The 12,702-nt window shown below is 46.8% G+C and overlaps 1 protein-coding gene across 2 annotated transcripts in view; it reads left to right on the top strand.

The window, feature by feature from the left end:
* Positions 1–12,702, top strand: part of kcp (kielin cysteine rich BMP regulator) — a 47,403-nt gene that overhangs the window by 12,811 nt on the left and 21,890 nt on the right. Inside the window, exons 6-10 of one of the 2 annotated variants that reach the window (XM_052465878.1) lie at positions 8,626–8,699; positions 8,811–8,904; positions 8,988–9,070; positions 9,223–9,316; positions 12,606–12,685. In XM_052465878.1, coding sequence (XP_052321838.1) covers positions 8,626–8,699; positions 8,811–8,904; positions 8,988–9,070; positions 9,223–9,316; positions 12,606–12,685 — 425 coding nt within the window. The remainder of the gene's footprint in view (positions 1–8,625; positions 8,700–8,810; positions 8,905–8,987; positions 9,071–9,222; positions 9,317–12,605; positions 12,686–12,702) is intronic. The other variant, XM_052465879.1, reaches the window with a different exon arrangement.

Below are 12,702 nucleotides of genomic sequence, written 5' to 3'. Positions count from 1 at the left end.
AACTCCCAACCAGCTAGGTACACCTGTGTACAGCTAACTCCCAACCAGCTAGGTACACCTGTGTACAACTAACTCCCAACCAGCTAGGTACACCTGTGGACAGCTAACTCCCAACCAGCTAGGTACACCTGTGTACAGCTAACTCCCAACCAGCTAGGCACACCTGTGGACAGCTAACTCCCAACCAGCTAGGTACACCTGTGGACAGCTAACTCCCAACCAGCTAGGTACACCCATGGACAGCTAACTCCCAACCAGCTAGGTACACCTGTGTACAACTAACTCCCAACCAGCTAGGTACACCTGTGTACAGCTAACTCCCAACCAGCTAGGTACACCTGTGGACAGCTAACTCCCAACCAGCTAGGTACACCTATGGACAGCTAACTCCCAACCAGCTAGGTACACCTGTGTACAGCTAACTCCCAACCAGCTTGGTACACCTGTGGAGAGCTAACTCCCAACCAGCTAGGTACACCTGTGGACAGCTAACTCCCAACCAGCTAGGTACACCTATGTACAGCTAACTCCCAACCAGCTAGGTACACCTGTGTACAGCTAACTCCCAACTAGCTAGGTACACCTGTGTACAACTAACTCCCAACCAGCTAGGTACACCTGTGGAGAGCTAACTCCCAACCAGCTAGGTACACCTGTGTACAACTAACTCCCAACCAGCTAGGTACACCTGTGGAGAGCTAACTCCCAACCAGCTAGGTACACCTGTGGACAGCTAACTCCCAACCAGCTAGGTACACCTATGTACAGCTAACTCCCAACCAGCTAGGTACACCTGTGTACAGCTAACTCCCAACTAGCTAGGTACACCTGTGTACAACTAACTCCCAACCAGCTAGGTACACCTGTGGAGAGCTAACTCCCAACCAGCTAGGTACACCTGTGTACAGCTAACTCCCAACCAGCTAGGTACACCTGTGGACAGCTAACTCCCAACCAGCTAGGTACACCTGTGGACAGCTAACTCCCAACCAGCTAGGTACACCTGTGTACAACTAACTCCCAACTAGCTAGGTACACCTGTGTACAACTAACTCCCAACCAGCTAGGTACACCCATATACAGCTAACTCCCAACCAGCTAGGTACACCTGTGGACAGCTAACTCCCAACCAGCTAGGTACACCTGTGTACAGCTAACTCCAAACCAGCTAGGTACACCTGTGGACAGCTAACTCCCAACCAGCTATGTACACCTATGGACAACTAACTCCCAACCAGCTAGGTACACCTGTGTACAACTAACTCCCAACCAGCTAGGTACACCTATGTACAGCTAACTCCCAACCAGCTAGGTACACCTGTGTACAGCTAACTCCCAACCAGCTAGGTACACCTGTGGACAGCTAACTCCCAACCAGCTAGGTACACCTGTGTACAGCTAACTCCCAACCAGCTAGGTACACCTGTGGACAGCTAACTCCCAACCAGCTAGGTACACCTGTGGACAGCTAACTCCCAACCAGCTAGGTACACCTGTGTACAACTAACTCCCAACTAGCTAGGTACACCTGTGTACAACTAACTCCCAACCAGCTAGGTACACCTATGGACAGCTAACTCCCAACCAGCTAGGTACACCTGTGTACAACTAACTCCCAACCAGCTAGGTACACCTATGTACAGCTAACTCCCAACTAGCTAGGTACACCTGTGTACAACTAACTCCCAACTAGCTAGGTACACCTGTGTACAACTAACTCCCAACCAGCTAGGTACACCTATATACAGCTAACTCCCAACCAGCTAGGTACACCTGTGGACAGCTAACTCCCAACCAGCTAGGTACACCTATGGACAGCTAACTCCCAACCAGCTAGGTACACCTGTGTACAACTAACTCCCAACCAGCTAGGTACACCTATGTACAGCTAACTCCCAACCAGCTAGGTACACCTGTGTACAGCTAACTCCCAACTAGCTAGGTACACCTGTGTACAGCTAACTCCCAACCAGTCAGGTACACATGTGTACAACTAACTCCCAACTAGCTAGGTACACCTGTGTACAACTAACTCTCAACCAGCTAGGTACACCTGTGTACAGCTAACTCCCAACCAGCTAGGTACACCTGTGTACAACTAACTCCCAACTAGCTCGGTACACCTGTGTACAACTAACTCCCAACTAGCTAGGTACACAATTGTTGCTGTTTTGGCTCTGTACTCCATCACTTTGGATTTGAAGTGATACAATGACTATGAGGTTAAAGTGCAGACTGTCAGCTTTAATTTGAGGTTATTTTCATCCATATCGGTACAACATGTAGAAATTACTGCACTTTTTGTGTCATGATGAGTGATCATGTAACAGGGGAGGTTAGCATATTTGTGGGAGTATGATATTCGTGTGTCTAACTTCGTCACTCATCATTATCCACGATTATTGTAGTATTATCCGTAATCATGGTAGCATCCACATTAATGTAGAAGTGTTTAGAAACATGTTCTATTGTTATTTACAATAAAAGTTACTCCAAAATGAAACAATACCATTTATCATTCACTTCTATAGGGCACAAAATAATCTGAAACATGACCAAAACAAAAAGCAAATGGATCCAACAAATTTGTAGAGTCACAAGCTTGATGTGGCTTTGCGTGCTATGAAAATGGGACCAAATACTTAACTTTTTACTTCATTAATACACATGTAAATGAATTTGTGCTAATACTTTTGGTCTAAAAGTTGTTTTTTCTAAACGGTTCAACCGATGTGGTTGAAAATACCTTCAAACTAAAGCTGTCAGTCTGCACTTTAACCTCTTAGTCGTTGTATAATTTCAAATCCAAAGTGCTGGAGTACAGAGCCAACTACAAAAATCCACTGTCCCAATACCTCAGGATTTCCGTTAGCTAGTAATAGCCGGCTTTTGGCCCCCCCAAAAAAGAATGAAAAGCCGATTAAACAAAACTGCCGCCAGCCATTTTCCAAGCTGTTTAAAGGCACAGTCAATTTAGTGTATGACCCACTGGCATTGTGATACAGTGAAATAATCTGTCTGTAAACAATTGTTGGAAAAAGTACATGTGTCATGCACAAAGTAGATGTCCTAACCGACTTGCCAGAACTGTAGTTTGCTAACAACAAATTTGTGGAGTGGTTGAAAAGTGAGTTTTAATGACTCCAACCTAAGTGAATGTAAACTTCCGACTTTAACTGTATATACAATACCAGTCAAAAGTTTGGACACACCTACTCATTCCAGGGTTTTTCTTTATTTTTACTATGTTCTACATTGTAGAATAATGCGTGTAACGTACTGCTTTGTGTGCGTTGCTGCACTTAACATTTGAAGAAATAATCGTTTGTCAACATTTTAAGCTAAACGATCTGATCTGTTGCATCAGCCTCATTTCTTTTCATGTAGCCTAGGCCTACTGGTTGCATAATTTTGGGATCTATCGTCCCACAACTGTCCCAGAGTCTGTTTGGAATAGGCTAAACTTTTCTCCTATGGGGGATATTAGATTGACATAGGCTAATGATTTTGCTGATCGTTACCCATCTTGTTGGCTGAGGAAAAGTAAATGTGGCAGTTATTCTAACATCTTCAAAGTGCGCACACAAATTCGGACACCGCCGTTGCATCTTCTAGCTGCATATTCTGTTAAGATGAATAAACATAAATGTGATTTCTGTCATTCTAAGTATTGTGGGTGGACGCCCTAATCATGTTAATGTATCAAATGTCCGTTAAATTAAAAGACTGACGGTCAAATGTCCGGCGCCACATCTTCCTAACGGAAACCCTGGATACCTGTACAGCTAACTCCCTAGCTAGCTAGATACACCTGTACAGCTAACTCCCTAGCTAGCTAGATACACTTGTACAGCTAGCTAGATACACTTGTACAGCTAACTCCCTTGCTAGCTAGATACACCTGTACAGCTAACTCCCTAGCTAGCTAGATACACCTGTACAGCTAACTACCTAGCTAGCGAGATACACCTGTACAGCTAACTCCCTAGCTAGCTAGATACACCTGTACAGCTAACTCCCTAGCTAGCTAGATGCACTTGTACAGCTAACTCCCTAGCTAGCTAGATACACCTGTACAGCTAACTCCCTAGCTAGCTAGATACACCTGTATAGCTAACTCCCTAGCGAGCTAGATACACCTGTACAGCTAACTCCCTAGCTAGCTAGATACACCTGTATAACTAACTCCCTACTAGCTAGGTACACCTGTATAGCTAACTCCCTATTAGCTAGGTACACCTGTATAGCTAACTCCCTACTGGCGAGGTACACCTTATATATCTAACTCCCTACTACTCTATTATCCGTTTACAGCTTTAACTTAAAATGCTGGCAGTGAAATGTCCCTAACGGAATCCCTGGCACACCTGTATAGCTAACTCCCGAGCTAGCTAGGCACATCTGTATAGCAAACTCCCTACTAGCTAGGTACACATGTATAGCTAACTCCCTACTAGCCTGGTATACCTTTACAGCTAATGCTAACTCTAAGAACCAGGTACACCTGTACAGCTTACTCTAGTAGCTAGGTACACTTGTACAGCTAACTCTACTAGCTAGGTACACTTGTACAGCTAACTCTACTAGCTAGGTACTCTGTACAGCTAACTCTTTACTACCCAAGTGTATAGCTAACTGACATTTGTTCTCTATTATACCTTGGATCAGTCTTGTTTTCATGTTGGATTTTGTGTAGGTGTATGGGATGGTTTCACCAAGCTGAGAGCTGAGTTCTCCCCTCAGGCTGGTGGCCACACCTACTTCCTGCCCTGGCAGCGCTACTTCCTGCGGGTGGTGGAGCAGGAGCTCCAGACTGTGTCGTCATGCCAACTGGGTATTCCGTACTTCGAGTGGACGGTCGACTCTGGTGATCTTTTGACCTCAGCTGTCTGGCAGCCCGAGATGTTTGGAGGGGACGGAGAGAGAGAGAGGAATGGCGAGAGGAAAAGGGATGAAGAGAGGGATAGAGCGAGTGAGGGGGATGGAGAGCAAGAGAGCAACTATGTCTCAGGCTGTGTCCCCCACCACTCCTTCCAGGGCTTGTCTGCACGGTTCCACTGGTCCCCCTGTCTACGACGGAGCTTCAACACCTCGGTTAGCCTCATGATTTTACAATTTTCCTCATGTTTTGAAGCTGTATACAATAAGAAATGATTACTGTATGTCATTGCTAAAGGTCAATAAAGTGATCTTTATTTGTCTGTCATGTTTTCCTCTGACGTTGTCCCTTGGTCTCAGCAGGTGTCTGTGCCTGACGCGGTGAGCGTCCAGAAGCTACTGTCCCAGGGAAACTTCCTGTTGTTCTCCCAGGCTCTGCAGGGGCTGTCTGGGCTATTTAGGCTCTGGGTGGGGGGCCACATGGCTTCTCCTCTGGCCGCCTATGACCCCCTCTACCTCTCACACGCCGCTTTCATCGACAAGCTCTGGACACACTGGCAGGACAGGCACAGAGACGTGCACACTCATGAAGAAGCTCATGGGCACACTCACCTACACACCAAGTACCCTGTGAAGCAGCGTCTCGTCAAGATGAAGCCGTTCGGCATTGCTCCTGATGATGTGATGTCTTCACGGGAACAACTGTGTGTGGTGTATGTACCCATAACCCTCGGAGCTCCCTGCAATGTGACATCATCACTCCTTGCCGAAAGAGGGAAGGGCCGCCACAGAGGAGCGAAAGACACTGCCAGCTATCACAGAAGGAGACAAGATGCACAAAACAACCATAATCACAGCACCTATGATTACAATGCACAAGGCTATGATGGCTTTGACCACAGTGGTTACAATCGCAATGGATATGACAGACAAGGTTTCAACCGCATGGGCTGGGACATACTTGGTTACAGTAAGGATGGTTTGGACCGTGACCACATCGACAGAGAGGGCTATGACATTTCTGGATACAACCGCTATGGGTTTAACCGCCACAATGTTACATGGTTCGGGATGCGCTGGGATGGATTGTTTATGAGGGAGGAGGAGAGAGAAGAGGAGACTCAGGGGGAGAAAGAGAAGCAGAGTGAGGTGAGAGAGGAGAGTAGAGAGGAGGAGGAGAGAGAAAGAAAGAAGGTTATGTCAGAGCTCTTTAGCGACAGTGGCTACAGTGTTTATGGTTTCGACCCCTTTGGTTTGGACCGGGGTGGTTTTGATGCATTTGGATTTCGACCAGACGGATACGATAAGGACAGCTGTAACTGGTTCTACAACGGACCGCACTACCTACGATTCTACTACCACACCCAACAGCAGCTAATTTCAACCAATCAACACACTCTGAACCACATTACAAGAACCTGCTCTCCAATCACAGCCCTGCCTCAGCACTGGCCTTTGCAGGATTGGATGGCTCTGGATCAAGAGGAGAGCCAAGCCCTGATTGGTCAGCTGGAGCGGGAGTGGGCGGGACAGAAGCATTCTGATGACTACTACACCCACAAGGTGATGTCACAGAGGGGACGGGGCATTTGGCTGCCAATCACCCCAGACAGCAGGTAACCATCAGTCAATTAGAGAGGGGGTGTAAACAGTAGCCAGTGAGTCGTGAATATATCTCTTTAGAGTAGAAGTTGTTATTGTATCTTCTCATTGGTTTGTGTGTGTGTTGTAGGTTTTGTTTTGAACTACACTGGTTTTCCGGTTGTCCTCTTGGCTCTGCCCCCATGACCTGCCCTGACCTCTGCCGTGAAGCACGTTGTCTTGGTAACCTGATGGCTGAGTGTCGTTTGCGGAACTGTGGCTCCTGCTTTACTGAGTGGCTTGACCCAACCACCGGAGCGTACGTCATCTGCCAGGGCTGGTAACCAGTGCTGACCGGCGCCCATGTCATTCAGCGTAGTGGAAGATGACTAGAAAATGCTTTTTTATCATGAAAAACGAATGCATTTCGACTTCAGAGCTTTCATTACCAACGCTGGTTACCAAGTCTGGAGATAGGACACTTTTCTCTTTCTGGAATACACTTTGATGATGGGTTGGAATGAAAGTCTGCACACCCTGTAGCACTTCCTTTGAATATTTAACTGAATTAGGAGATATTTAGACATTATGAGGTGTAATCAATGTACCACACTGTATCAGATAAAGGGAGTGAATGTTTCTAGTGTTCTTTGTTGCTGCTTTTACTCTTCATCTATTAAGCTGTTTACCCACCACATGATATTCACCACACACACACACACACACCCTGGCATTTGTAAAATGTGTCTTTGTTCTGTCATGTTCCCTATAGAAATGAAAAGGTTACTTACTTTTAAAGCAAGTTCCATCTCCACACACACATATACACACAGTAGGCCGGTATATGTCGAATGGGTCTCTGTTCTGTCATGTTCCCTATAGAAACGACCCTGTTGGAATGTACTGTAAACATGATATTAAGCCTTCAATCTATCTCTCTCTGTCTCTCTCTCTCTCTCTCTCTCTCTCTCTCTCTCTCTCTCTCTCTCTCTCTCTCTCTCCCCTCTATCTCTCTCCGTCTTCTCTTCATTTCTCTCTCCATCCCTCACACTCTCTCATTCCTACCTCTCTCTCTTATCTTCTGTCTTAATCAGTTTTTCTTTCTCTTTCCCCATTCTCTCTGTCTACTGTCTTTGTCTCCTCTTGTTTTTTTATGTCCATCTCTTTTCTGTCCCACTTTTCTCTCTTAATTGTTTCTGATGGCATCCAGCCCACACTCACTCACACACACACACACACACACACACACACACACACACACACACACACACACACACACACACACACACACACACACACACACACACACACACACACACACAGTCAGTCACTCTTATGCAGACACAAACACGCACTCATACACTCTTTGATCTTTCTGCATTGGCCTGCATGCTCGGATGAGTGGCGGAAATGCTTCCTGGCATTGGTGGGCAGCCTCACACACACACACACACACACACACACACACACACACACACACACACACACACACACACACACACACACACACACACACACACACACACACACACACACACACACACACACACACACACACACACACACACACAAACAAACTGTTGCTCTGACAAGTAAATTGTGTGTTAATGTACTCACCGGGGCAGTCTCTAACTCTGTACCACCGCAGGCACCTCTGTTTATGGTTACAGCTGTAAAACATCTCACTCTGTGGGTGTGTGTGTGTGTTTGTGCGCATGTGCGCGTGCGCATGTGTGTGTGTGTGTGTTTGTGCGCATGTGTGTATGTGTGTGTGTTATATGAGCAGCATGCTGTTGTGTCATTACTAAAGAGGAAAGCCAGATGTTCTGGAGAGAGACAGAGAGAGAGTTAGAGGGAGAGAGAGGGAGAGAGACGGAGAGAGAGAGGGAGAGTGAGTTGGAGGGAGAAAGAGGGAGGGAGGGATATCACACAGAAACACACATTCCAATTACCAGGTTATTATTTATTCTTAGGTCTGATTGTTTGTCAGATGAGTACATACTGCTGACAACTAGACACTCACCCCCCTCGGCCCACTACCCCAGTATACCTTAAACACATCCAACATATACACACACATACTTGCTAGCATGAGGACATGGACAGATACGAGTACACAGAACAAACATACACACCTCCCTAACCTCTCTCTCATTCTGTCTGTAGGGTGTAAGTTGGACGGTCGTCCCTATAATTCCTCTGTCAACACCATCGACGGCTGCCAGACCTGCACCTGCAAGGTGAATATGCCATACACTGACACATACACTACGTACCAACATACACTTCAACACTTACATACATTGACTAAATTATGATTCTTTGCTCTTTCTTTCTGTGGGTTGTGCTAGGAGGGTAGTATGGTGTGTTCCCCACCTTCCTGCCTCCCCCTCGACTGCTCTGAACAGGAGACACTTCATGGAGAGTGCTGCCCTCGCTGTAGAGGTTTGTATAATTCATACTCTGACAGAAGCAGTCATGTGTTCTTATTACTGACATATGCATTTATTTGTGATGGGTGTCTGTAGGTTGTATCCATACAGGCATCCATTACCACCACAGAGCTAAATGGAGACCATCAGAAAACCCCTGTAGTCTCTGTTACTGTCTGGTGAGTCTCTCTCACTTGCTTCCTTTCTTTCTCCTTTTTTCTCTCTCTCTTTTGTTCTTTCTATTTCTCATAATCCACTAGAGATGGCTTCATGTGCTGACAGGAATTTACTTTTACTGTAGATTAATTTCCTGACCTTTAACTTTTGCCAGGAGGGTGTTGTTAAATGTGAGACAGAGAGGTGTAGCCCTCCATGTCGGAACCCTTCCTCCCCACCACCCAATACCTGCTGCCCAGTCTGCCATGGTGAGACACCCTAAATCAAATCAAATCAAATTTTATTTGTCACATACACATGGTTAGCAGATGTTAATGCGAGTGTAGCGAAATGCTTGTGCTTCTAGTTCCGACAATGCAGTAATAACCAACAAGTAATCTAACTAACAATTCCAAAACTACTGTCTTATACACAGTGTAAGGGGATAAAGAATATGTACATAAAGATATATGAATGAGTGATGGTACAGAGCAGCATAGGCAAGATACAGTAGATGGTATTGAGTACAGTATATACATATGAGATGAGTATGTAAACAAAGTGGCATAGATAAAGTGGCTAGTGATACATGTATTACATAAGGATGCAGTAGATGATATAGAGTACAGTATATACGTATACATATGAGATGAATAATGTAGGGTATGTAAACATTATATTAGGTAGCATTGTTTAAAGTGGCTAGTGATATATTTTACATCATTTCCCATCAGTTCCCATTATTAAAGTGGCTGGAGTTGAGTCAGTGTGTTGGCAGCGGCCACTCAATGTTAGTGGTTGCTGTTTAACAGTCTGATGGCCTTGAGATAGAAGCTGTTTTTCAGTCTCTCGGTCCCAGCTTTGATGCACCTGTATTGACCTCGCCTTCTGGATGATAGCGGGGTGAACAGGCAGTGGCTCGAGTGGTTGATGTCCTTGATGATCTTTATGGCCTTCCCTGTAACATCGGGTGGTGTAGGTGTCCTGGAAGGCAGGTAGTTTGCCCCCAGTGATGCGTTGTGCAGACCTCACTACCCTCTGGAGAGCCTTACGGTTGTGGGCGGAGCAGTTGCCGTACCAGGCGGTGATACAGCCCGCCAGGATGCTCTCGATTGTGCATCTGTAGAAGTTTGTGAGTGCTTTTGGTGACAAGCCAAATTTCTTCAGCCTCCTGAAGTTGAAGAGGCGCTGCTGCGCCTTCTTTACGATGCTGTCTGTGTGAGTGGACCAATTCAGTTTGTCTGTGATGTGTATGCCGAGGAACTTAAAACTTGCTACCCTCTCCACTACTGTTCCATCGATGTGGATAGGGGGGTGTTCCCTCTGCTGTTTCCTGAAGTCCACAATCATCTCCTTAGTTTTGCTGACGTTGAGTGTGAGGTTATTTTCCTGACACCACACTCCGAGGGCCCTCACCTCCTCCCTGTCGGCCGTCTCGTTGTTGTTGGTAATCAAGCCTACCACTGTTGTGTCATCCGCAAACTTGATGATTGAGTTGGAGGCGTGTGTGGCCACGCAGTCGTGGGTGAACAGGGAGTACAGGAGAGGGCTCAGAACGCATCCTTGTGGGGCCCCAGTGTTGAGGATCAGCGGGGTGGAGATGTTGTTGCCTACCCTCACCACCTGGGGGCGGCCCGTCAGGAAGTCCAGTACCCAGTTGCACAGGGCGGGGTCGAGACCCAGGGTCTCGAGCTTGATGACGAGCTTGGAGGGTACTGTGGTGTTAAATGCCGAGCTGTAGTCGATGAACAGCATTCTCACATAGGTATTCCTCTTGTCCAGATGGGTTAGGGCAGTGTGCAGTGTGGTTGAGATTGCATCGTCTGTGGACCTATTTGGGCGGTAAGCAAATTGGAGTGGGTCTAGGGTGTCAGGTAGGGTGGAGGTGATATGGTCCTTGACTAGTCTCTCAAAGCACTTCATGATGACGGAAGTGAGTGCTACGGGGCGGTAGTCGTTTAGCTCAGTTACCTTAGCTTTCTTGGGAACAGGAACAATGGTGGCCCTCTTGAAGCATGTGGGAACAGCAGACTGGTATAGGGATTGATTGAATATGTCCGTAAACACACCAGCCAGCTGGTCTGCGCATGCTCTGAGGGCGCGGCTGGGGATGCCGTCTGGGCCTGCAGCCTTGCGAGGGTTAACACGTTTAAATGTTTTACTCACCTCGGCTGCAGTGAAGGAGAGGCCGCATGTTTTCGTTGCAGGCCGTGGCAGTGGCACTGTATTGTCCTCAAAGCGGGCAAAAAAGTTATTTAGTCTGCCTGGGAGCAAGACATCCTGGTCCGTGACTGGGCTGGTTTTCTTCTTGTAGTCCGTAATTGACTGTAGACCCTGCCACATACTTCTTGTGTCTGAGCCGTTGAATTGCGATTCTACTTTGTCTCTATACTGACGCTTAACTTGTTTGATAGCCTTGCGGAGGGAATAACTGCACTGTTTGTATTCGGTCATGTTACCAGTCACCTTGCCCTGATTAAAAGTAGTGGTTCGCGCTTTCAGTTTCACGCGAATGCTGCCATCAATCCACGGTTTCTGGTTAGGGAATGTTTTAATCGTTGCTATGGGAATGACATCTTCAACGCATGTTCTAATGAACTCGCACACTGAATCAGCATATTCGTCAATGTTGCTGTCTGACGCAATACGAAACATATCCCAGTCCACGTGATGGAAGCAGTCTTGGAGTGTGGAATCAGCTTGGTCGGACCAGCTTTGGACAGACCTCAGCGTGGGAGCCTCTTGTTTTAGTTTCTGTCTGTAGGCAGGGATCAGCAAAATGGAGTCGTGGTCAGCTTCCGAAAGGAGGGCGGGGCAGGGCCTTATATGCGTCGCGGAAGTTAGAGTAACAATGATCCAAGGTTTTTCCCGCCCTGGTTGCGCAGTCGATATGCTGATATAATTTAGGGAGTCTTGTTTTCAGATTAGCCTTGTTAAAATCCCCAGCTACAATGAATGCAGCCTCAGGATGTATGGATTCCAGTTTGCAAAGAGTCAAATAAAGTTTGTTCAGAGCCATCGATGTGTCTGCTTGGGGGGAATATATACGGCTGTGATTATAATCGAAGAGAATTCTCTTGGTAGATAATGCGGTCTACATTTGATTGTGAGGAATTCTAAATCAGGTGAACATAAGGATTTGAGTTCCTGTATGTTTCTGTGATCACACCACGTCTCGTTAGCCATAAGGCATACGCCCCCGCCCCTCTTCTTACCAGAAAGTTGTTGGTTTCTATCGGCGCGATGCGTGGAGAAACCCGCTGGCTGCACCGCCTCCGATAGCGTCTCTCCAGTGAGCCATGTTTCCGTGAAGCAAAGAACTTTACAGTCTCTGATGTCCCTCTGGAATGCTACCCTTGCTCGGATTTCATCAACCTTGTTGTCAAGAGACTGGACATTGGCGAGAAGAATGCTAGGGAGTGGTGCACGATGTGCCCGTCTCCACCCTGTCTGCGTGTGCGTGCGTGTGTCTGTCTCTGTGTGTCTGCGTGTGCGTGTCTGTGTGTGTGTGCGTAGAATTGAGTATACAGTGACAGTGTGTGATTATTTGTGTTTCAGGTTGCGGAATGAACGGCCAGGACTTCCTGAATGGAGCCCAGGTCCCTAGTGTAGACCGCTGTCAGGAGTGTGTGTGTATGGTAAGACTCGGAGAGAG

The sequence above is a fragment of the Oncorhynchus keta genome, chromosome 17 (assembly GCF_023373465.1).
Source record: "Oncorhynchus keta strain PuntledgeMale-10-30-2019 chromosome 17, Oket_V2, whole genome shotgun sequence".
In the NCBI taxonomy this organism is placed as follows: Eukaryota; Metazoa; Chordata; class Actinopteri; order Salmoniformes; family Salmonidae; genus Oncorhynchus; species Oncorhynchus keta.
The sequence above is the reverse complement of the archived record's forward strand: the minus strand, read 5'-3'. Positions and strand labels throughout refer to the sequence as shown.